At 44.0% G+C, this 22,383-nt stretch overlaps 1 protein-coding gene across 1 annotated transcript in view; it reads right to left on the bottom strand.

The window, feature by feature from the left end:
• Positions 1-20,283, bottom strand: part of LOC309347167 (uncharacterized protein) — a 31,122-nt gene extending 10,839 nt beyond the window's left edge. The window contains exons 1-4 of the mRNA XM_081871507.1: positions 19,961-20,283; positions 18,071-18,146; positions 14,018-14,176; positions 10,818-12,232 (exon numbers count right to left, since the gene is read on the bottom strand). Coding sequence (XP_081727633.1) covers positions 10,818-12,232; positions 14,018-14,176; positions 18,071-18,113 — 1,617 coding nt within the window. The 5' untranslated portion in view covers positions 18,114-18,146; positions 19,961-20,283. The remainder of the gene's footprint in view (positions 1-10,817; positions 12,233-14,017; positions 14,177-18,070; positions 18,147-19,960) is intronic.
• Positions 20,284-22,383: the final 2,100 nt, after the last annotated feature.

Below are 22,383 nucleotides of genomic sequence, written 5' to 3'. Positions count from 1 at the left end.
CGGTAGTGGCGCCTGCCCTGTGGAACGCCCTCCCAGCAGATGTCAAGGCAATAAACAACTATTTTACTTTTAAAAGACAACTGAAGGCGGCCCTATTTAGGGAAGTTTTTAATGTCTGGTGTTGTATTGTTTTTAATATTCAGTTGGAAGTGTTGTAAATAAAAATATGCCCTTTTCCCTTATGGGGTATCCAAGAGCCCATATAGAGTCCTTACATAGGTTCCCTATTGGTAGGAGAAAATAACAGAGGCCAACCAGAGAATATTGAGAAGCAAGGCAGCTAGTAAGCTTGATCTTTATTGATCTGTTGCAACAGGGTACTCCCCTCACATGCAGGAGAGGAGGACCACCCACAAAAATGCTGTGCAAGGGCTTATAAAGACTTTTGAAATTCCCATTCTCTAGATCAAGACCACCCCCAGAAACATTATGCATACATCACAGAAGGGGTGTAACCTAAGACCACCCCTCCGATACATCCCACCTACATCACAGAAATTTAAATGTTGTTTTTCTCTTGTCCTTGTTTATCTCCTGTCTGGCAGGTTACTTGATTGGATTTCCTGGGGAGCCTGGCCATTCTTTTGTAGTGGTAAAATACTTATTTCCTGGGCCAGGTCACAGGCTCACACCTTTATTCAAACACAGATTAAGACAGGATTTGTGAAGGAAGAGACAATGGGGAGGCTTTTCCATTTTGACCATGCAGAGAAACATTTGCTCAGTTTAGGAATCAAAATGGTTCCAGGTTGGCTTTCCTGTGCTGATCTATGTACATGTGGTTGTGAACGTTGCCATATATCTAAGACCATAAAATTCCTATCACAGAAGCCGCCCAGAGTGGCTGGGGAAACCCAGCCAGATGGGAGGGGTATAAATAAATTATTATTATTATTATTATTATTATTATTATTATTATTATTATTATTATTATTATTACTGTTGTGCACTCTATGTGGGTCTGCCCTTCTTGTTGTCACTGCCATGGGCCAACTGGCTGTTGCTGATCCACGACAGGGCCTTTTCAATGGAATGCCTTCCCTAGCCTGACTCAATCATTATTACCTTTCAGGAAGAATTTGAAAACATTCCTGTTTACCCAGGCATTCGGTGACTGAAGAATACTGTTCCTGGCAACCTTGAGATTATTGGAAGGAAGCATGTCTTTATTATTCAGCACCAACTCTGCTACCTCCTAAGTGCTGCAACAACACATCCAGTTGGCCCAGCCTCTTTTGCCTTGGGAAGTCACGCTCAGGAGTCAATTCCTGTTGTTTGTTTGGCCAGTAGCACCGTCTGATTAGGGCCAATGAGGTGGGAATAGTCACCAGGTGTTATCTCATTGCTGTGCCACAGACAATAGCCCACGAATCACAGTTCCTTCCTTATTTCAAGTGACAGCTGGGGAAGAAGCAACAAGGCAGCTACTACACTCCAGGATCTTCAACTCTGGCTGCTAAGGAGAGAAAAGCTGCTTGGAGGGCAAGAGTGAGTTTTCTTAAGCAGCTGGGGCAGCAACAGCAGGTGGAATCTGCAGCAGGTCAGAGCTATGGCTGGGACGGTGGACACACAGCAATTTAAAGTGGGTTTGGCCCATCCTGTATGTATGTGTTGTATTCAAATGACAGCCTACACAATCTCTCTGTTTAATTCAGCTTTTCCTGATCTGGGGATAATGCAATGAGGGAAAAAATCCAGCATATGGGTGGGCCCTGGTGATATCATTAAGCATAATGCTTTATTCATTAACCACATTTGCTGAGAGCATGAAAACTGTTCCTTTTGGAAGGAAGCACTGTCCAGACCCATAAGTGATCATTCAAAATTTTATTTGCAGAACTTTCTTCAAAACCATCAAAGATACATCCCAAATATCCAAGCAATGTCTTGTGCAATTCAGCACAGGCTCAGCATCGTATAAATAACTTTAACTTATAATCAGAGCTGACAAACATAGCTCTCTCTTCCACTCAGGCTCTATTGAAGGGGTCAGAAAACTTTTTCAGCAGGGGGCTGGTCCACTGTCTCTCAGACCTTGTGGGGGGCGGGACTATTTTTGTGGGGGGGGGGGAATGGTCTTTTTATAGCCAGACAGCACAGAAGTTCTTCGAAGGAAAGTGGTGTTGGCATGTCCCACTGGGCACTGAGAGAGTCCAATTCTCCAAGCACTTTCTCAACCCCTCTCTGTTGTGTTCTGTCTCCTGCACCTGTTCACAAATACATGCTAAGTAAAACGCAAACATCGCTTGAGGACTGGAACTTGGAACCAACTGGTGCAAAGTAAATATATACAATCTTATTTTATTTCCATCACACAAAGTGAAGCATGTGTTTCTTCAAAGTGTAGAATCTGTGTTGCTTTGAGGTGGGAGGAGTTCCTAAATGATTTGGGTTGCAATCCTAAGAAGAAAATCCTAGTGAACTCTGCAGGACTTCTCAATAAACTTGCATAAGTTGACCACTACTTACCTGGTAAAAAGTGAGCGTGAGCATGGACTGAACCTGTCTGGAGCCTTCTAGTGAAAGATATATCTAAGCAGAGCAGCTATAGCACCAGATACCAAATTTTGACTCAGGTGGTTGCAGAATATATACCGTATGGGGCGTGGCTAATCATGATACAATCTGAGCAATGGCTTTGCATCATGATGTTAGGAAGTTCAGATTACTTTCACCAAAGAGAGAACAGATCTTGGAGTAAGCTGTGGGGCAAGTTTCTCTATAAAAGCATCTCAGACCGCATTAAGGAATCAATGTTGAAGAGAATGCAGAAATGGTAACCCCAGTTAAACTTTCACATATGCATAAACATACTTCATCTAGGTGCTGGCAGGGGTGTGGGAACAGAGGCAGCTATAGGCACTTGTGGTGGAAAATTTTGGGGAGCAAGTGTTTAATGAGATAAGAAAAATTACTCAACAGCATATCACAGTCTCCAGAGCTTGCATTATCAAATCTGTATTTAAATGAGAATCAGGACTTGATGGATAAATCACAAATGGCATTTCTCTCAGTGGCAACACGTGTGGTTATAATCACGTTCTGGAAGGGCTTTGAAGGTGTGAACTTGAATACCTGGCAAGAGGAGCAAAGCACAAAGATACCTTTGCAGGAGAATGGCGGACCTTTATTTCATTTACAAATTCTCCAGAAAACCAAAGACCAGTTCCGAAAGTTTATTAAGAGCTCGTCGCCCACTCAATAAGAACACATTTTACAAATGCTTACTGTTATAAGATGTGGTGTAGGGGAATGCAAGTTTCCATAATGTATTTTTGGAACTACATTATATTTTTGGAAATACATGAAAATGAAGGTGAAAGGAAGATTGCTGCTAACTGGCACTGTGCACAGAGAAACAATTGCCCTGGCATTTAAGAAATGCACTGCTTGTAGCCTGTTCAGGTCAGAGCTGGTGCTTACCTTTAAATCTCTACCTCACCTGAGTACTTATAGGAATGTCTTCCCCCAACTAACTGTCCACATCCCATGATGGTCTTGGGAGGCCTTCCTCCAGGTCTCTTCTCCAACGAAGGAAAGGTGGCTACAGTGGCGTAGGAAGGGGGGGTGCGGGTCGCCCTGGGTGTCATCGCTGACGGGGGTGGGGTGAGAAAACGGCGATGGGCTATGTGAGTCTGTGGCATTTTTAACTGCCAGGTTAATTCAGAGAAGAAATCAGCCCAAAATGAATGCCTAACAGCAACAAGCTGTATTGCTGGAATCAATCAAGAGCAAAGGCATAGCTGGCGGGGGGATACTGGGTGCCACACCACGGGGGGGCATCACTTACAGTGGGCATTGGCGGAGGAAGCGGACCGCCCCTGGCACCACTATTCCAGTAGGGTGCCATCGCGGCAGCCCCCCCTGGACACGCGCTGTGCCCCCCCCACGCGCCAGGCACCACACCCCCACACACCCAGAACACATGCCATGTCCCTACGGATGGTGTAGAATGTGTGCTTTTCTTTAAAATGCATCTCTGGGTTATTTGTGGGGCCTGTCTGGTGTTTTTACATGAGCAGAATGTGTGCTTTTCTTTAAAATGCATCTTTCCTGCAGCCCATCTGGTGCAAAACACCTTGCTCTGCTTTCCTTTGGACCCCATCAGTGAGACTGAGAGGGAAGTCTTGTTGTCTGGGCAGCCCAGGACCAGGGCCGTCTTACTCATAGAGGCTAGTGGCGCAGGGCGCCAGGGTGCCAAGTTCTGGAGGGCGCCAGGGAAGAGGCGGAGGCTGGACGCAGCACCTCCCAGAATCAGCTCGCCAACCTTGCCCACCTCCACCTTGTGGCGCCGAAGCAGCGCCGCGCCTGGAGCCTCCGTCTGCCATGGCCACCATCGCATGAAGCGGCCAGCTGAGCCAGGGGGCGCCGCTTCCACCCTCCATCCTTTCCCTGCTGGAGGAGCCGCCCTCCAGCTACTGCCCGCCCCACCGGCAGCAACATCCTCTTTTTAAAACTCTGGGAAATGGGGTGGGGGCACGCCGGAGGGAGCTTTGCACTATGGCGCTGGGTATGCTTAAGACGGCCCTGCCCAGGACCTCCATCCACACTGCCCAGACTTGTGCCCCAGGGAGGTTACTTCGGTGCTGCTAGCACAGCAGTTTGACTTCACCCAGTGGTGGACCTTGTGGTCTCAAATTTTGGGGGCACCCTATGTGATGCCAAAATTATGTAGGCTTAAGAAGGCTGATCGCCGAAGAATTGATGCTTTTGAATTATGGTGCTGGAGGAGACTCTTGAGAGTCCCATGGACTGCAAGAAAATCAAACCTATCCATTCTGAAGGAAATCAGCCCTGAGTGCTCACTGAAAGGACAGATCCTGAAGCTGAGGCTCCAAGACTTTGGCCACCTCACGAGAAGAGAAGCCTCCCTGGAAAACACCCTGATGTTGGGAAAGATGGAGGGCACAAGGAGAAGGGGATGACAGAGGACGAGATCATAGAATCATAGAATCATAGAATCATAGAGTTTGAAGAGACCACAAGGGCCATCGAGTCCAACCCCCTGCCAAGCAGGAAACACCATCAGAGCACTCCTGACATATGGTTGTCAAGCCTCTGCTTAAAGACCTCCAAAGAAGGAGACTCCACCACACTCCTGGGCAGCAAATTCCACTGTCAAACAGCTCTTACTGTCAGGAAGTTCTTCCTAATGTTTAGGTGGGATCTTTTTTCTTGTAGTTTGGAACCATTGCTCCATGTCCGCTTCTCTGGAGCAGCAGAAAACAACCTTTCTCCCTCCTCTATGTGACATCCTTTTTTATATTTGAACATGGCTATCATATCACCCCTTAACCTCCTCTTCTCCAAGCTAAACATGCCCAGCTCCCTTAGCCGTTCCTCATAAGGCATCGTTTTCAGGCGTTTGACCATTTTGGTTGCCCTCCTCTGGACACGTTCCAGTTTGTCCGTGTCCTTCTTGAACTGTGGTGCCCAGAACTGGACACAGTACTCCAGGTGAGGTCTGACCAGAGCCGAATACAGTGGCACTATTACTTCCCTTGATCTAGATGCTATACTCCTATTGATGCAGCCCAGAATTGCATTGGCTTTTTTAGCTGCCGCGTCACACTGTTGGCTCATGTCAAGTTTGTGGTCAACCAAGACTCCTAGATCCTTTTCACATGTACTGCTCTCAAGCCAGGTGTCACCCATCTTGTATTTGTGCCTCTCATTTTTTTTGCCCAAGTGCAATACTTTACATTTCTCCCTGTTAAAATTCATCTTGTTTGTTTTGGCCCAGTTCTCTAATCTGTCAAGGTCGTTTTGAAGTGTGATCCTGTCCTCTGGGGTGTTAGCCACCCCTCCCAGTTTGGTGTCATCTGCAAATTTGATCAGGATGCCCTTGAGTCCATCATCCAAGTCGTTGATAAAGATGTTGAATAAGACAGGGCCCAAGACAGAACCCTGTGGCACCCCACTAGTCACTCTTCTCCAGGATGAAGAGGAACCATTGATGAGCACCCTTTGGGTTCGGTCAGTCAGCCAGTTACAAATCCACTGAGTGGCAGCATAGTCAAGTCCACATTTTACCAGCTTCTTTACAAGAATATCATGGGGCACCTTGTCAAATGCCTTGCTGAAATCAAGGTAGGCTACATCCACTGCGTTCCCTTCATCTACCAGGCTTGTAATGACATGACTTATTTTTCAGAAATCCATGCTGACTATTGGTGATCACAGTATTCCTTTCTAGGTGCTCACGGACTGTTTGCTTAATGATCTGCTCCAGAATCTTCCCTGGTATTGATGTTTGCTTAATGATCTGCTCCAGAATCTTCCCTGGTATTGAGATGGTTGGATAGTGTTCTCGAAGCTACCAGCATGAGTTTGACCAAACTGCGGGAGGCAGTGGAAGACAGGAGTGCCTGGCGTGCTCTGGTCCATGAGGTCACGAAGAGTCAGACATGACTAAATGACTAAATAACAACAACCCCCACCTTTCTCCTTTCATTCTACATCATAGTTGCAGTGCCCCTTGCAGAGACTCCAAGGCTCCACGCCCGGTGTGACAAAATGGGTCACGCGGCCCCAAACTTGCCTCTGCTTCACCCACAGAGGCACACTCCATTGTCTCTCAAGACTGATGGATGCCAACAACACAAATTCAGGAACATGCTATTGCACAGCATTTGAGAAAGCGATCTTGGCAGCCAGGGACTGTATATGCCCTGGATAGTTGGTACGCCTGCTCTGGCATAATCCTTTGGGGACAGGAGTAGGCTTTTATCAGGAAATCTTACATCTGAAAAGTAGGCAGTTATTGTCTTGAAGTGTCCTGCCCGCAGACTGTCTCGCCAGAGTGGTGCATGCTCTAGTTATCTCCCGCTTGGACTACTGCAATTAAAAGTTCAAAATTTTCTGATAATCCCAGAAGTCAGAAGGAAATGGAAGCATTTGTGGCTGCTATATTTGGCTTACGCAACCAGTGCTTTCATATAGACCCGTGGTTCCCAGCGTGGGGCACACACTCCACAGGGGGGCAATTTGCTTTTCAAGGGGGGGACGATTCGAGAATGAGTTATTAACAGTTAATGACCTTTTAGGCTTCCAAAATTATATATGGGGGTGGGGTGGGAATCAAGATTTTAGAGATGCTTAGGTGGGGCATGGCCAAAAAAAGGTTGGGAACCACTGATAATAAATAATAATAATAATAATAATAATAATAATAATAATAATAATAATAATAATAATATATTTATACCCCGCTCATCCAGCTGGGTTTCCCCAGCCACTCTGGGTGGCTTCCAACACAATATTAAAATACAGTAGTCTATTAAACATTAAAAGCTTCCCTAAACAGGGCTGCCTTCAGATGTCTTCTAAAAGTCTGGTAGTTGTTTTTCTCTTTGACATCTGACTGGAGGGAGTTCCACAGAGAGGGCGCCACTACCAAGAAGGCCCTCTGCCTGGTTCCATGTAACTTGGCTTCTCGCAGTGAGGGAACTGCCAGAAGGCCCTCGGCACTGGACCTCTGTGTCCGGGCAGAACGATGGGGGTGGAGACACTCCTTCAGATATACTGCACTGAGGCCATTTCGGGCTTTAAAGGTCAGCACCAACACTTTGAATTGTGCTCGGAAACGTACTGGGAGCCAATGTAGGTCTTTTAGGAACGGTGTTATGTGGTCTCGGCGGCCGCTCCCAGTCGCTGCTGCATTCTGGATTAGTTGCAGTTTCTGGGTCATCTTCAAAGGTAGCCCCACATAGAGCGCCGTTTAGGGCTTTAAAGGTCAGCACCAACACTTAGAATTGTGCTCAGAAATGAATCATGCCAGACAGCAAAACATTAGGTAGTCTTCGTATCCTTTCTGGCTATGCTGTTTTACGATTTTATTTGGCTGATCGTTGTAATAATAATAATAATAATAATAATAATAATAATAATAATAATTTATTATTTATACCCCGCCCATCTGGCTGGGCCTCCCCAGCCACTCTGGGCGGCTTCCATAGAAAGCAAAAATACAATAAAATATCACACGTTAAAAACTTCCCTGAACAGGGCTGCCATAAGATGTCTTTTGAATGTCAGGTAGTTGTTTATTGCTTTGACATCTGCTGGAAGGGCGTTCCACAGGGCGGGCGCCACTACCGAGAAGGCCCTCTGCCTGGTTCCCTGTAGCTTTACTTCTCGCAATGAGGGAACCTCCAGAAGGCCCTCGGCGCTGGACCTCAGTTGTGTAACATTCCTGCAGCCCTTCCCAGAAGGAAGTTCTGATATGTATATTTATTGGATGAAGGCAGCTGATAAAACAGCAGGAATACAAAGGAACAGGCAATTGACTCCAAGTAGATGGGAGTTTTTCCTATGACAATTTTCCTCCAGGCGTATGAGTGGGCGTTTCTCGTGAAATCTTACATATGAAAAGCTGCAACTACATAAACAATCCTTACCAGTTTGGAAGGACATTATTTTGGGTGGCAACACATACATACTGTCAGTGAGCCTAATATTCCTAACAAAGACACCAGTCTTAACCTCTCTGCACCACGTAAACAGTAAACAACACATTCTGCATTCTCATATGCTGTGTTCACTTTCAGTTTCACCCGCGTCCTCCTTCAGGTGCCATCCTCTTCTTCAGCCTGGGAACACACACTGAAGCTGGGATCGACGGTAAGTACAGAAAGATTTCAATACGATCACAAGATGTAGGTCACAACGTTATGATGGAAGATTGGGAAAAATTATGAAAAACTGATTTAAAATTTACAGATTGTTTCCTACTGAAGGAGAATTACATGTGACCCACCTGTGTGAAGGCAAAGGTGGAGGCAGCCCTGCAACAGAGCCTGTCAGAGCCCGTTGATGCTCAGAAGAAAGTCCACAGACCTATTCCAATACACATAAATTTTTATTTATACCCCACCCTTCCCGGTTCAGAAAACCGGGCTCAGGGCAGCTAACAACAAATTTAAAACACTTAATTGATGCAAAAAACCAAAACAAAACCAGCATAAAATACAGTATAAAACATGAATAACAAACGATTCAGAATTCAAACATCAATTTAGGGGGGAAATCCATCCAATAAACATTAGATGATCATCACCAGAGCTAGCTGGCTAAATCAGTCCTATTTGGGCCAGCGAGGAGACCAGGGGAGAATTAGCTGTGGGATCCCAGAGCGGGTAATCTTCATAAAAAGGGGAGGGGGAGGGAAGGAAGGGAAATAAAAGATCAGGCTGAATTCAAATTAAAGGCCAGGCGGAATAGCTCTGTCTTACAGGCCCTGCGGAAGAAAGTTAAATCCTGCAGGGCCCTGGTCTCATGGGACAGAGCATTCCACCAGGTCAGAGCCATCACTGAGAAGGCCCTGGCCCTGGTGGAGGATAATCTGACTTCCTTAGGGCCCAGGACCTCTAAACTGTGATTATTCATGGACCTTAAGGTCCTCTGCGGGGCATACCAGGAGAGGTGGTCCATTGGTCTTAATTCCATTCTCAGGGTCTGATACACAGTCTTTACACATCAGTATTAATTAAACACCTCAAACCCATTACAGTACCCCCTTCTAATACACACTGAGACTGTCTTAGAACACACCCCAGTTATAACGTACAAGTTCTAATAAATTAGGCTTCCTCAACCTCAGCCCTCCAGATGTTTTTTGAGACTACAATTCCCATCATCCCTGACTACTGGTCCTGCTAGGTAGGGATCATGGGAGTTGTAGGCCAAAAACATTGGGAGGGCCAAGGTTGAGGAAGCCTGTAATAAATGCTAATATCTACTAAACCCAAACATTTAGTGCCATACATCCTTTACCTTACGCTATGTGACATTTGTATTTAAATGCAGGTTGTTTAATTTCTCAGTTTAATTTGTTTCACAGAATTTATATACCCCTTGATTGTAGTAAAACCTCTAAGCTGTTTATAAGTAATGTTAAAACGATCAATAAGCAACGTTCAAAAGCCATTCAAATTAACAGGAAAATAACAGAAAAGACATCAGAATCTATGTGCCTGGATGGGCTTACCTCAACAAAAATGTTTTAAGCAAGTGCCAAAAACCTGTCATAAGTAGCATTAGTTTGTAGCCAAAAGAAAGCATGTCAAACTATGGTTTGCCCAGATGCAAACTGCTGCTGTTACTACACCTTAATGAAGACGGTGGTGGTGGTGATTTAATTTATATCCCACCTTCCTCTCAAAAGAGCCCAGGCCAACAAACACATAAGGGATAAAACCTCTGAACACAACCAGTGTGGTGTGGTGGTTAGAGGGTTGGACTATGCTTCCATTTTGAGTGTTACGCTTCCGATTTGAGTGCCACACTTCTGTTTTGAGTGTTACGCTGAGGTTTGTCTGTTTTTGCTATTTATTTTGCATTTTTGTTTTGCGGCTTTTTTGTTTTGTTTTTGTGACTGTGTTCAGCTACTGATTGATTGATTGTGTGATTGCAGTACATTGTTTATTGCTTTCATTTTATGGATCAGTGGTCTCATCAGATAGTAACATTCATGTTAAATTGCTGTTTTAGGAATTGTTTTTAAAAGTCTGGAACGGATTAATCCATTTTGCATTCCTTTCTATGGGAAAGTGCGCCTTGGTTTTGGAATGCTTTGGTTTTGGAACGGACTTCTGGAACGGATTAAGTTTGAGAACCAAGGTATTGATAATGTATTGATAATGAATCCTAAGAATCACTGTCTGGTTAATGCAAATAAAATCTTTTGGGTGGTCATACATTTCTCCACAAATCTCCACTGGTACTTTTTTCAAAGACTGGTGACTATTTCTGCCAGCTCTTGTTGTCGTTCCTCACTTTTCCGTATGTTCCTCCGACCTCGGAGCAACTCAAATGGCCTTTTCAAAGAGTAATCCAAATTGAGCAGAAGGTTTGCAAAAAAAACTGACCTTCTCTGCTGTGAAACTCCTCTCCTTGTTGACCAAGAAGCTCGTGAAAAGATCGGGATCTCCATCAAGTTCCAGGAGGCTTTGTATATTATCTTTCACAGTATACTCAGCCAATTCTGACTCGTGGTCGTTGTAAATTTGCAGTAACGTTTTCTCGGCTTGCGTCCCTTGTTGGTTTCTTCTGCCATTGCCCTGCCTCACATTGGGGTTTGCTGCCTGGCTTTCCTCAAGTTTTCTTTGCTGTCGATTATCTTCCTCACACTGCAAAATCCAGCTCAGGCGGCAAGGCCAACAGCTGGCAAGAACAACCCAGTCTATTGCCTCTTTTATTTTTTCTCTATGTTCGGCTTCAGTCTCCGATGTCACCTTGGTCATGGAACAGATGGTCAGGACTGTGCTCAGCACCCTTTTCAGTTGGGCAGAATTCCCTTTGATGTACCTGTGATTCTTCAACTGATCACGGATAAATATAATTTCCTTATTATTGACTTCTTCATCCTTAGGGGTCATCTGCGGCAGGGAGAAGGGCAAGGACACAATTCGGTTTAAGTACAAGTAGCCATTCGTGTTTTTATTTTTTTGGATACATTCCACAAGGATGCTTGTATCGGCAGCCAAGATGGAGATAAATGGGGCATCCTTGTCGGAAAGAAGTATGTTGATGGTGTCCAGAACATCCACCACTTTGTCTTGAGTGCACTTGTCCAAATTGGTGATCTTCAGGACCACCCGAATCTCTCGCTTCTCTATCCATCCCAGGAACTGGAGGAACTTTGTGATTGTTTTCACCTCTTCCTTCACAATGTGCATGAAGCCCAGCTGGGCACTGAGAGCCTTTTTGTCCATTTCTGTCAGAAGTTCCTTTTTCAATGTGAAGTAGAAGTTTTTACAAGCAAGTATTAAAGGAGAAATCAACGTAAGACTCCCTGCTATAGCCACGAATCCAAAGATCTCCTGGAACACATCTTTCATTAGGTTGCTGCATGCCGCTAAAAGAATAAGCAAACATGATACAATGGGAATGACGAGACCCCTCCTTCCTTTAAAAAACCATTTCCTTTTCTCACCTTTCTCCATAGCTTTGCAACCAAAGGCCCTAAAAAGGCTAAAATGAAACTTATTCTTTCCTTCAATTTCATCAAGCAGCGTAGTAACAAGGCCAGCCCAGATACGGTCACATCCTACAAACTCCCAGGCATCAAAATTGATGAAGATGTACCGGATAGAATCGACTTCTTTCGTGCTGTGACTTTTGATCTCTTTGGAACCGGAAACCAGGTAACAAAAAATCATGCGCAAAGCCAGCCAAAGTTGAGACCACATTCCTCCATTTCTCCATCCACACTTCTTGTTACTTTCCCCCTCTGTAACATAAAGGAAAAAGCACAACGTTTGTACCAGCGCAACATTTGCTGCAGGCCAGAGGACTGGGAGGGCCCTTTTGTGGTCATCCCTTAGGAACATATCAAGCTGCCTTATATTGAATCAGATCATTGGCCTATGTAGCTCAATATTGTCTACACTGACTGGCAGCAGCTCTCCAGCATTTCAGGCAGGGGACATTCCTAGCCCTACCTGGAGATACCAGGGATTAAACCAATATTGACAATATTCAAATTTAGGAACCGAATGGACTTTATCTCCTGACCATCCATTGGACTTTAATTTCTCTTGATATGTTCTGTTTGCATGATGTGTTGGTCTATGGAATTACACTTTGTGAGATATTATAGGTTGAATTGTGTTTGAAATAGGAGTTACATAGTCAAAAACAGCCTGTTACGTTGTGTGTGTTGTTACCAGGATTGTATTTACGTCACCTAAGGATTAGTAGTGTCTTGCATGTGCTTAATAATAATACAGTGATACCTCAGGTTACATACGCTTCAGGTTACATACGCTTCAGGTTACACACTCCGCTAACCCAGAAATAGTGCTTCAGGTTAAGAACTTTGCTTCAGAATGTGAACAGAAATCAGGCTCCGGCGGCGCGGCAGCAGCAGGAGGCCCCATTAGCTAAAGTGGTGCTTCAGGTTAAGAACAGTTTCAGGTTAAGTACAGACCTCCGGAACGAATTAAGTACTTAACCTGAGGTACCACTGTAGTGTGCTGGTCAGGGGCAGCAAAATGGGAGGGTGCCCCTGCTGAAGCCTCACTTACTAGGATCACCTGATTGCAGTTTCTGGGTTCCAGTGGGATCTTGTGAGAGGTCTCGCGGGAACCCAGAGACCACTGCTATTTCTTGCTTCTCCGGCAGGAGCACCACGCCTTGGAATTCTTCCACCCAAGGTGGCTGCCTCCTTCTGCTGGCTAACAAGCTGGTTTGGGACGGGAGCACATTATATTTAATCTACACTGTTTTATTTTGTCTATATTTAGATTGCGTACATGTGTGGCCCATAAGCGTAATGCTGGTGGTCAACAAAAGAGGTTTAAAGACAGTCTCAAGGCAAATCTACAAAAATGTAGTATAAACACTGACAACAGGGAAACACTGGCCTGCGAGTGCTTCAGTTGGAGAACAGCCTTTAGCAAAGGTGTCATGGGCTTTGAAGACACTTGAACTCAGGGCGAAAGGGAGAAACGTGCTAAGAGGAAGGAACAGCTTGGCAAATCCACACCGTGATCAACTCCCGCCCGGAAACCAATGTCCCCATTGTGGAAGGATGTGTGGATCCAGAATTGGCCTCTACAGTCACTTACGGACTCCTTGTTAAAACCATGTTTATGGAAGTCAATCTTCCTCGGCTACGAGGGATCGAAGAAGAAGAAGAAGAAGAAGAAGAAGAAGAAGAAGAAGAAGAAGAAGACAGGTGACTATGCCACTTTTAAAAATTATTTTTGCTTCTGCATACTAAATATTGCATTTACCTGGCACCAAACGTTTGGCTTCCTGGGTGCCAAATCGTCAAAAAGAGGAAGGGGCCTGTGTTTTGCCAATTCACAGGAGATTCTTAATGTCTGGGTCATTGGGTCAAAAGAGTCTTGTATTGCAGAGGTTTGGACTAGATGACTCCTGTGGTATTTCCAACTCTACAGTTCTATGAGTCTATGATTTTATGGCTCCACGCTCCTTACATCCTGCCTCCTCCCTCTCTGGGCTTTTTTCATGTGGCTTTGATGTTGTCATGGGAACTGGTGGTACTTACTTTTCATTTCAATTTCAATTTTATCTAAGAGTTGTCTTTTGTTTCGCCCCCACGGTGCGTAGAATCCCACCGTCACTGGTACCGTAACATGTCTTAAAGTGTTTGCCAGGGCTTCACAGTAAATGTCTTCATTGATTCCATCTGTAGAATTGTCTTTTCCTAGAAGAAATAAAGCAAAGAAGTTACTAATTTTTAACCTATGTCCCCACCCTATGTGGAAGGACGTGTGGATCTAGAATTGGCCTCCACAGGCATTTACAGACTCACTTTTAAAACTGTGTTTATGAAAGACATTCTTACGCAGCTACAAGTGATCGCCAAAGAATAAGAGTGATTTGGTATGTTTTTCATTCAGAAAACATCTCATTGTCAAAGGCAAGAGGCTAAATCAGGGGTCAGCAAACTTTTTCAGCAGGGGGCCGGTCCACTGTCCCTCAGACCTTGTGGGGGGGGGCCGGACTATATATTTGGGGAAAAAATGAATTAATTCCTATACCCCACAAATAACCCAGAGGTGCATTTTAAATAAAAGCACACATTCTACTCATGTAAAAACACACTGATTCCTGGACCGCCTGCGGTCCAGATTGAGAAAGTGATTGGCCTTAGTTTGCCTACCCGTGGGCTAAATAGTCCTCTAACACTAGGGCACCTCACCTCGGGTAGATGAATAGAATCACTCTGAAGAGCTGCAAGGGCAAGCTGGATTTGCCTTTTTGTCCATTAAGGCGCTGGGCCAACACTGACAACACCAACATCAAGGCATGCCTGGATGACAGGGCCAGGGGCTTGGCCTTTTAGCAACCTCAAACAGCCCCCGCTCAACTCTGCCCCCTCGGCACCCATGAGACATGCAATGCTGTGGATTGTGGGTAAACTCATGCCAGGAACTATTCCTGAAATCTGGGCAATAGATGTTGGTCATAACATAGGCATGGAAGCATGGGAACGATTGTGGAATGTGGATATGAAATTTACAGCATGTTACGGTTTAAGAGAAAATTCTATGAAAATGATATATTGTTGGTATCTAACACCGAGTAAACTGGCAAAAATGTATCAATCTAAATCAAACAAGTGTTGGAAATGTAAACAGAAAGAAGGTGGTGGTCTTGTAGTAAGGTTAAAGCTTAATGGGAAATGATATATAATGAATTGAAAAGGATGTTCGAAAGAAGTTTTGTAAAAAAGAAGAAGAAGCTTTTCTTTTGGGAATTCTAGGGACAGAACTACCTAAATTGTATAGAAATTTATTTATGCGTGCTACTACAGCAGCAAGAATGCTACTGAAAGAAGCAAAGGAAGAATGGATACAAAAAATTATGGAATATGCAGCAATGGCGAAACTTACTGGAAGAATAAGAAATCAAAATAGCAACCTTTTTTTTTTTTTGAGTCACATTTTATTTTTTTATTTTTTTTAAATGAATATTTATTGGCATTTTCAAAAAGCATATACAAAACAAAAAACAAAAATTAAACAAAAATTAACAAAAAACATACAAAAATACAAAACAATTAAAAACACATAAAGTTTCAATTACTTATTTTCTTTTACCTTATTTCTCAGACCTCCTCGCACCTCCCCTTCTAGTATTCCCATTTAAAAATCAGCACAGCAAGTCCTTAACATATATCTCCACTTTAGTTTAATAATTTAATCTAACATAATATTATTTTACTTTCCTTCTTTCTTCCATTTATTCCATTTTATCTTTGCAAACCTTATTTTTATTTAATTTAAACCCCAATTTTAACTTGTCTAAATTTACACATAAATACTTATACCTCATTAATTAATCTTAAACCTTTTTCCTAAAGTCGATCAAAATTTCCCTTCCACGATTTTCCCAATTTCCATACAAATAACCAAATAAAAAATAAAAACAAAGCAAATTATATTTATATACCCTTTGGATTCCCAAACTCCACCCACCCTTATCCCGGTTTCAGTCCCCAACAAATAACCATCATTCTCTATGTACTATTTAGCCTGGAGATCTCACATCCGAGGCTTTTAAGTCTCTCTCAGTTCCTCTCTGCCGGTGTTTTTGATAGTCCTTAATATTAAACCCCAAATCTCGGAGAGGCTCCGACCCGACATGATCCATGTTTCTTCCAGCCAGGCCTCCATATTTAAAAACAAAGCCTATGGGGTACTCCAAATTTTGTTTCATATACCTTTCCAATCCAATTAACCCCAAGGCTCCAACTTTCCCCTTGAGCAAATTTGTAATCCTCAGATCTTCAGATCTTCACATAAGGAGATCTCTCCATTTATCAATCTCCAGTGCAGGCCAGGCCTTTCCCATCAAATCTTTGTTTCCCTTTTTTGTCATCATGTCAGGCTTCAAAATACGGCTCTCCTTTGGCATCTGCGAAGTTACAGCTCCTCCTTCCTCTTCTTCAGGGGCAACATATGTCCCTTTCTCCGTATTGTCCAAACTTTCAGTTTCTTCTATTTTTTCAGTTGAATGAGCTTCCTGTTTCAAATCCTTATCAAACTCAACAATGTTGTTTACTGTCAAGGCTAGTGCTGTAGCATTTTTAGCCAAAGCATTGAATTGACCTTGTAACTTTCCCAAGAGAACCAATGCTCTATCTAGTTCAGCTTGGACTTTCCCTCCTCCAGCCATTCCTGTATTGTCACTAAAACCCCTCTAGGGGGATTTTAGTTCCTTAAAGATTCCTTTCAGCTCAAATCCAAAAGTCAAATTATATTGTATCAGTCCTTCCTTATTTTCAACAACAAATTATAACAAATGTAACCAGCAGAAGCACAAAAACAAAGTTTCCTTTCCGTCTTGACAGCCAATTTGACAGCTGTCAAAACTCTTCAATATTTCATCAATAGGCTTTCTCACGGGACATTCCCGGGTCTGGGGGGGTGAACTTCAACTCCCCGGATTAATCCTTTGTCCTCCAGCGTTACAATGTCAAAATCGTGAAGTTAAAGTCTTTTACTAAAAAGCAAGAAAAAATTTTCTCGACCTTAGCTGACAGGTCCTTTGCTTTGGATTGTTTACTAAGGGGGGGGGGGGACTTCCTTTTTAACCCTTCCCCGCTCGTTCCTAATCCAGCAAGATTTTACTTTAAAACATTCCAATTTCCATACTACTCACGGGTTAATGATTTAAAGTCCGATTGTTCCAAGGAAAAAGTCAGCGCTCTCCGATCATGACTTGCGGCTTCACTCCGTAGATCAAGGAGTACTCTCAGCACCGCGCCGCACCCCGTCCCCATTCCGGAGCCTTTAGAAAGGCTCCTTCGCAGTTTGGGGGGGCGCAGATGGTGCCCGCCGAGTCTCTATGCTCACAGGCTTTCGCGCCTGTGATTTTAAGGGTCCCCGCGTCGCCGCAGCGGCAAGACCCAGTCTCTACAGAGCCGATTCCCTCCGGAGCTCGGAGGGAATCCGCCATTAATCGCTGGCGCTAACCCGGAAGTCCCAAACTAACAAACTTTTTATAAAAGAATGGAAACAGTTGATTGAATATTTACAGATAAATTGCAAACAGATAAAAACATTGGCAGGATTATTGTAATAACCTGCAGTTTCATGAGAGTATATATTTAAAGTAGATAATTAAATGAGCAAATTGAATGAATCTGGATATGTAGAAGATATTAAAAAATAAATTTAAGGAACCGCAGAAAGAGGGGGGAAGGAAGTCAAACTTTGAAATGTTCAATTGATTGCAAAACTAATAATAATAATAATAATTAATAATAAATGCATTTATGTATATCTACCCCGCCCATCTGGCTGGGTTTCCCCAGCCAGTCTGGGCGGCTTCCAGCAAATTGTATTACAATACAATAATTCATCAAATATTAAAAGCTTCCCTAAACAGGGCTGCCAAAAGTCAGATAGTTGAATCATAATAATTTATTATTAATTAAATGTATAAACATGAAAAAGTATAAATAAAAACTTTATTTTAAAAAAGGAACTATTCCTGAAATGGCCACAAAGGCCCACTTTTTCCAGAGCCCCATGACCCCAGCACCTGAGCAGAAAAAGCACAGAAAATTGATTTAGTAATAACAGCACACCTGGATGGTCTTCCAGCAGTGATTGACGCTCCTTGTCACTCATTTTTGCGCCCAAAAGCCTCACCTTCAGCAGCTGCTCAACTCCCCTTTTTATGAAGATTACCTGCTCTGGGATCCCACAGCTAATTCTCCCCTGGTCTCCTCGCTGGCCCAAATAGGACTGATTTAGCCAGCTAGCTCTGGTGATCATCTAATGTTTATTGAATGGATTTCCCCCCTAAATTGATTTTTTATTTTTGAATTTATTGTTATTCATGTTTTACACTGTACTTTATGCTGTTTTTTGTTGCATCAATTAAGTGAATTAAATTTGTTGTTAGCCGCCTTGAGCCCGGTTTTCTGAACCGGGAAGGGCGGGGTATAAATAAAATTATTATTATTACTATTATTATTATTATTATTACAAAGGCCCACTTCCACCAGAATTTCCACCAGCAGCTGAACAGAAAAGGCACAGGAAACCGATTCAGTAATAATGGCACACCTGAATGGTCTTCCAGCACTGCTTGGCTCTCCACGTCACTCATGTCTGTGGCCAGAAGTCTCAATTTCAGCTGCTGCTCAACTCTGTCAAGTAAATACACTGAATGAATAGACCTCCCTCGTGGGTTGGCCTCCAATTTGTCCGGAAGGTTGCTTTGAAGAAAGGGTAGACAGTGGTGGTCTTCACACATACCCCCCCCCCTTCCCCAAACTGGGCTTCCTACAGGTACCAGCACTCCCCACTCCCCTCACATGCTCCTTTCTGAGTCGGCAGTGGCGGAGTGCGGTGAGCAAATGGTTGAAAATCCCTACACTGGAGGGAACAATGGGAAGAAGAGAAAATGGAGACGATTCATAGCCTCCCTGCTCCACGTGGAGCTGCCTTCAAGGGTGCTTTTGGGACATCGACATACTATCAGGGACATTCAGCTTCCACAAAGGAGTGGTTGGCAACGGGTTTTTAAAAAATTATAAAACAAGGAGGATCTGCAGGTTGGCATTCAGAAAAGGCAGAAAATCAGCAGGGTTATTCACTGAGAGAAGAGGAGATAATATTTAACTTAGAATCATAGAATTGTGGACTTGGAAGGGAACCCCCCCCCCCCTTGTCCAAACCCTCTGCAATGCAGGAATCTCACCTAAAGCTTATGTGATAGACATCCAAGCTTTGCTTAAAAGCCTGCAATGAAGGAACTTGCCAAACATCTTATAGCCAGACATTCTTATAGTCAGACAGCTGTTAAGGCACAGGAAGGAAAGTAGTCTTGGTATATCCCACTGGGCACTGAGAGGATCCAACTCTCCAAGCACTTTCTCTTCCCCTCTCTGTTGTGCTGTGTCTCCTGCACATTTTCACAAATATATGCTGAGTAAAACCCAAACATCGCTTGAGAACTGGAACAACCAACTGGTGCAAAGTAAATACAGTGGTACCTCGGGTTAAGAACTTATTTCATTCTGGAGGTCTGTTCTTAACCTGGAACTGATCTTAATCTGAGGTTCCACTTTAGCTAATGGGGCCTCCCGCTGCTGCTGTGCCACTGGAGCACGATTTCTGTTCTCATCCTGAAGCAAAGTTCTTAACCCGAGGTACTGTTTCTGGGTTAGCAGAGTCTGTAACCTGAAGCGTCTGTAACCTGAACAATCTCCCATCCAACCTACACAATCTTCCATCACACAAAGTGAAAAACATGTTGCTTCGAAGTGTGGTTTGAGGTGGGAGATGTTCCTAAACAATTTGGGTTGCAACCCTAAGAAAAAAACCCTAGTGAACTCTGCAGGACTTCTCAATAAACATGCTTAAGTTTGTGCTCTAGTTCCTGAGCTGGAGCATCTATCTAGGTACATAAATCATCTCCAGATAAGAACGTTGACCTCCCCTCTTCTTTTAATCCCTTAAAAAATCACTACTCACCTGGTAAAAAGTCAGCGTGAGGATGGACTAAACCTGTCTGGAGCCTTCCAATGAAAGATATATCTAAGCAGAGCAGCTGTAACACCAGATACCAAATTTTGGCTCAGGTGGTTGCAGAATATATACCATATGGGGCATGGCTAATCGTGATACAATCTGAGCAATGGCTTTGCATCATAATGTTAGGAATTTCGGATTACATTCACCAAGGAAAGAGCAGGTCTTGGAGTAAGCAGTTTCCCTATAAAAGCATCTCAGATTAAGGGACCCATGTTGAAGATAATGCAGAAACGGTACTTAACCCCAGTTAAACTTTCACATATGCATAAACATACTAGGTGCTGGGGTAGTGGGGGGACAAAGGCAGCTATAGGCACCAAAATTACTCATCAGCATATCACAAAATCTCCAGAGCTTGCGTTATCTAATCTGCATTCAAATGAGAATCAGGACTTGATGGATAAATCACAAATGGCATTTTTCTTAGTGGCAACACGTGTGGTTATAATCACATTCTGGAAGGGCTTAGAAGGTGTGAACTTGAATACCTGGCAAGAGGAACAAAGCACAAAGATACCTTTGCAGGAGAATGGCAGAGCTTTATTTCATTTACAAATTCTCCAGAAAACCAAAGACCAGCTTGCTGCTCACCCCATGTTTTACAGACAGATATGGTCATAAGTGGGACGTGGGTGGCGCTGTGGGTTAAACCACAGAGCCTAGGACTTGCCGATCAGAAGGTCGGTGGTTCGAATCCCCGTAACAGGGTGAGCTCCCGTTGCTCAGTCCCAGCTCCTGCCAACCTAGCAGTTCGAAAGCACGTCAAAGTGCAAGTAGATAAATAGGTACCGCTCTGGCAGGAAGGTAAATGGCTTTTCCGTGTGCTGCTCTGGTTCGCCAGAAGCAGCTTAGTCATCCTGGCCACATGACCTGGAAGCTGTACACCGGCTCCCTCGGCCAATAAAGTGAGATGAGCGCCGCAACCCCAGAGTTGGTCACGACTGGACCTAATGATCAGGGGTCCCTTTACCTTTACCTTATGGTTATAAGTTGTGGTGTATGTATGGGAATGCATGTTTTCATAATGCATTATTATTATTTTTTAAATACCTGAAAATGAAAAGATTGCTGCTAACTGGCACCATGCACAGAGAAGCAATTGCCCCTATGTTTAAGAACGGCGCAGTACCTCTGTTGGGGGACACATTGTGCTCCTGGGGTAGTTTGTCTACTCTTGGTCCCCACTCTGCCCTCAGTTCTGACGTTTGACTCCTAAAAGCTGTCAGCATTTGACAGTGGCCACACCCTGGGAACCCTCTCGTGTGGGAAGCCATTGGTGACGTAGGAACTTCTCCTGCCGGTGAAGACAGGCTCTGGCAGATGGAGTGGATGTGACCAAGAGTGGGTCCAACTGTCAAGGTGAAGAAACGGAGTAAACTCTTCACAAATCTGGCCTGGAGTCCCTGAGACAGTAGGATGGCGCCTTGTAAACCTCCAGCTAAGCTGGTGCCAAACACCTTGCTCTGCTTTCCTTTGGACCCCATCAGTGAGACTGAGAGGGGAATCTTGTTGTCTGGGCAGCCCAGGACCTCCATCCACACTGCCCAGACTTGTGCCCAGCAGTTTGACTTCACCCAGTAGCAGACCTTGTGGTCTCAAATTTCAGGGGCACACTATGTGATGCCAAAATTAGCCACCACCACCCCACCTTTCTCCTTCCATTCTACATCATAGTTGCAGCGCCTCTTGCAGTGCCTCCAAGGCTCTTGGCAACCAGGGACCGTATATGTCCTGTATATGCCCTCTCTGGCTTATTCCCCGGGGAGAGGAGTAGGCTTTTCTCAGGAAATCGTACATCTGAAAAGTTGCCACTTACCTAACCTATTCCCCTCTGCTTCTAAGGAAGAGCCCTGCCTTCTTTGTAAATACTATTACTAGGCCAAATAACTAGTGCTTCACTGGAACTCCTTCAACAGGCGTATGAAATATAATAGGCAGGAAGGTGAAAAGTTCTACAATTCTATGATTCTATGTAAGAGAGCAGAACAACTGCAGACAAGGTCATACACCAAATGCTACATCAGCAAGGGCATAGGAAAGGGGAGGCAGGGGGGTGGGCCGCCCCAGGTGCCATCATGGAGGGGGGGTGACAAATGATCAAGGATCAATTACTGCCCTACTAGGGTGGTTCATAAAAAACTTTTTTTAAAAAAATGCCTGCTCCAAAGGTCTTATCTTACAACACTAGGAATTATATTGCCATATATGACATTTCATGCATATCAGTTAGTATCTTGACTTTCCTCCACGAAAATAGCTGTTTACTTGGCCATTTTCCTATGTTGTGAAGGCTGGTTACCCAGTTCCTATTTCTGTTTTACAGGGAAGCCAAAGTAGCTCCAGAGCAGGAATGGTA

This window comes from Podarcis erhardii (assembly GCF_964252035.2).
Source record: "Podarcis erhardii genome assembly, chromosome: 7".
Classification (NCBI taxonomy): domain Eukaryota; kingdom Metazoa; phylum Chordata; class Lepidosauria; order Squamata; family Lacertidae; genus Podarcis; species Podarcis erhardii.
Note: the sequence above shows the minus strand (reverse complement) of the source record. Positions and strands in the feature narration are given on the sequence as shown.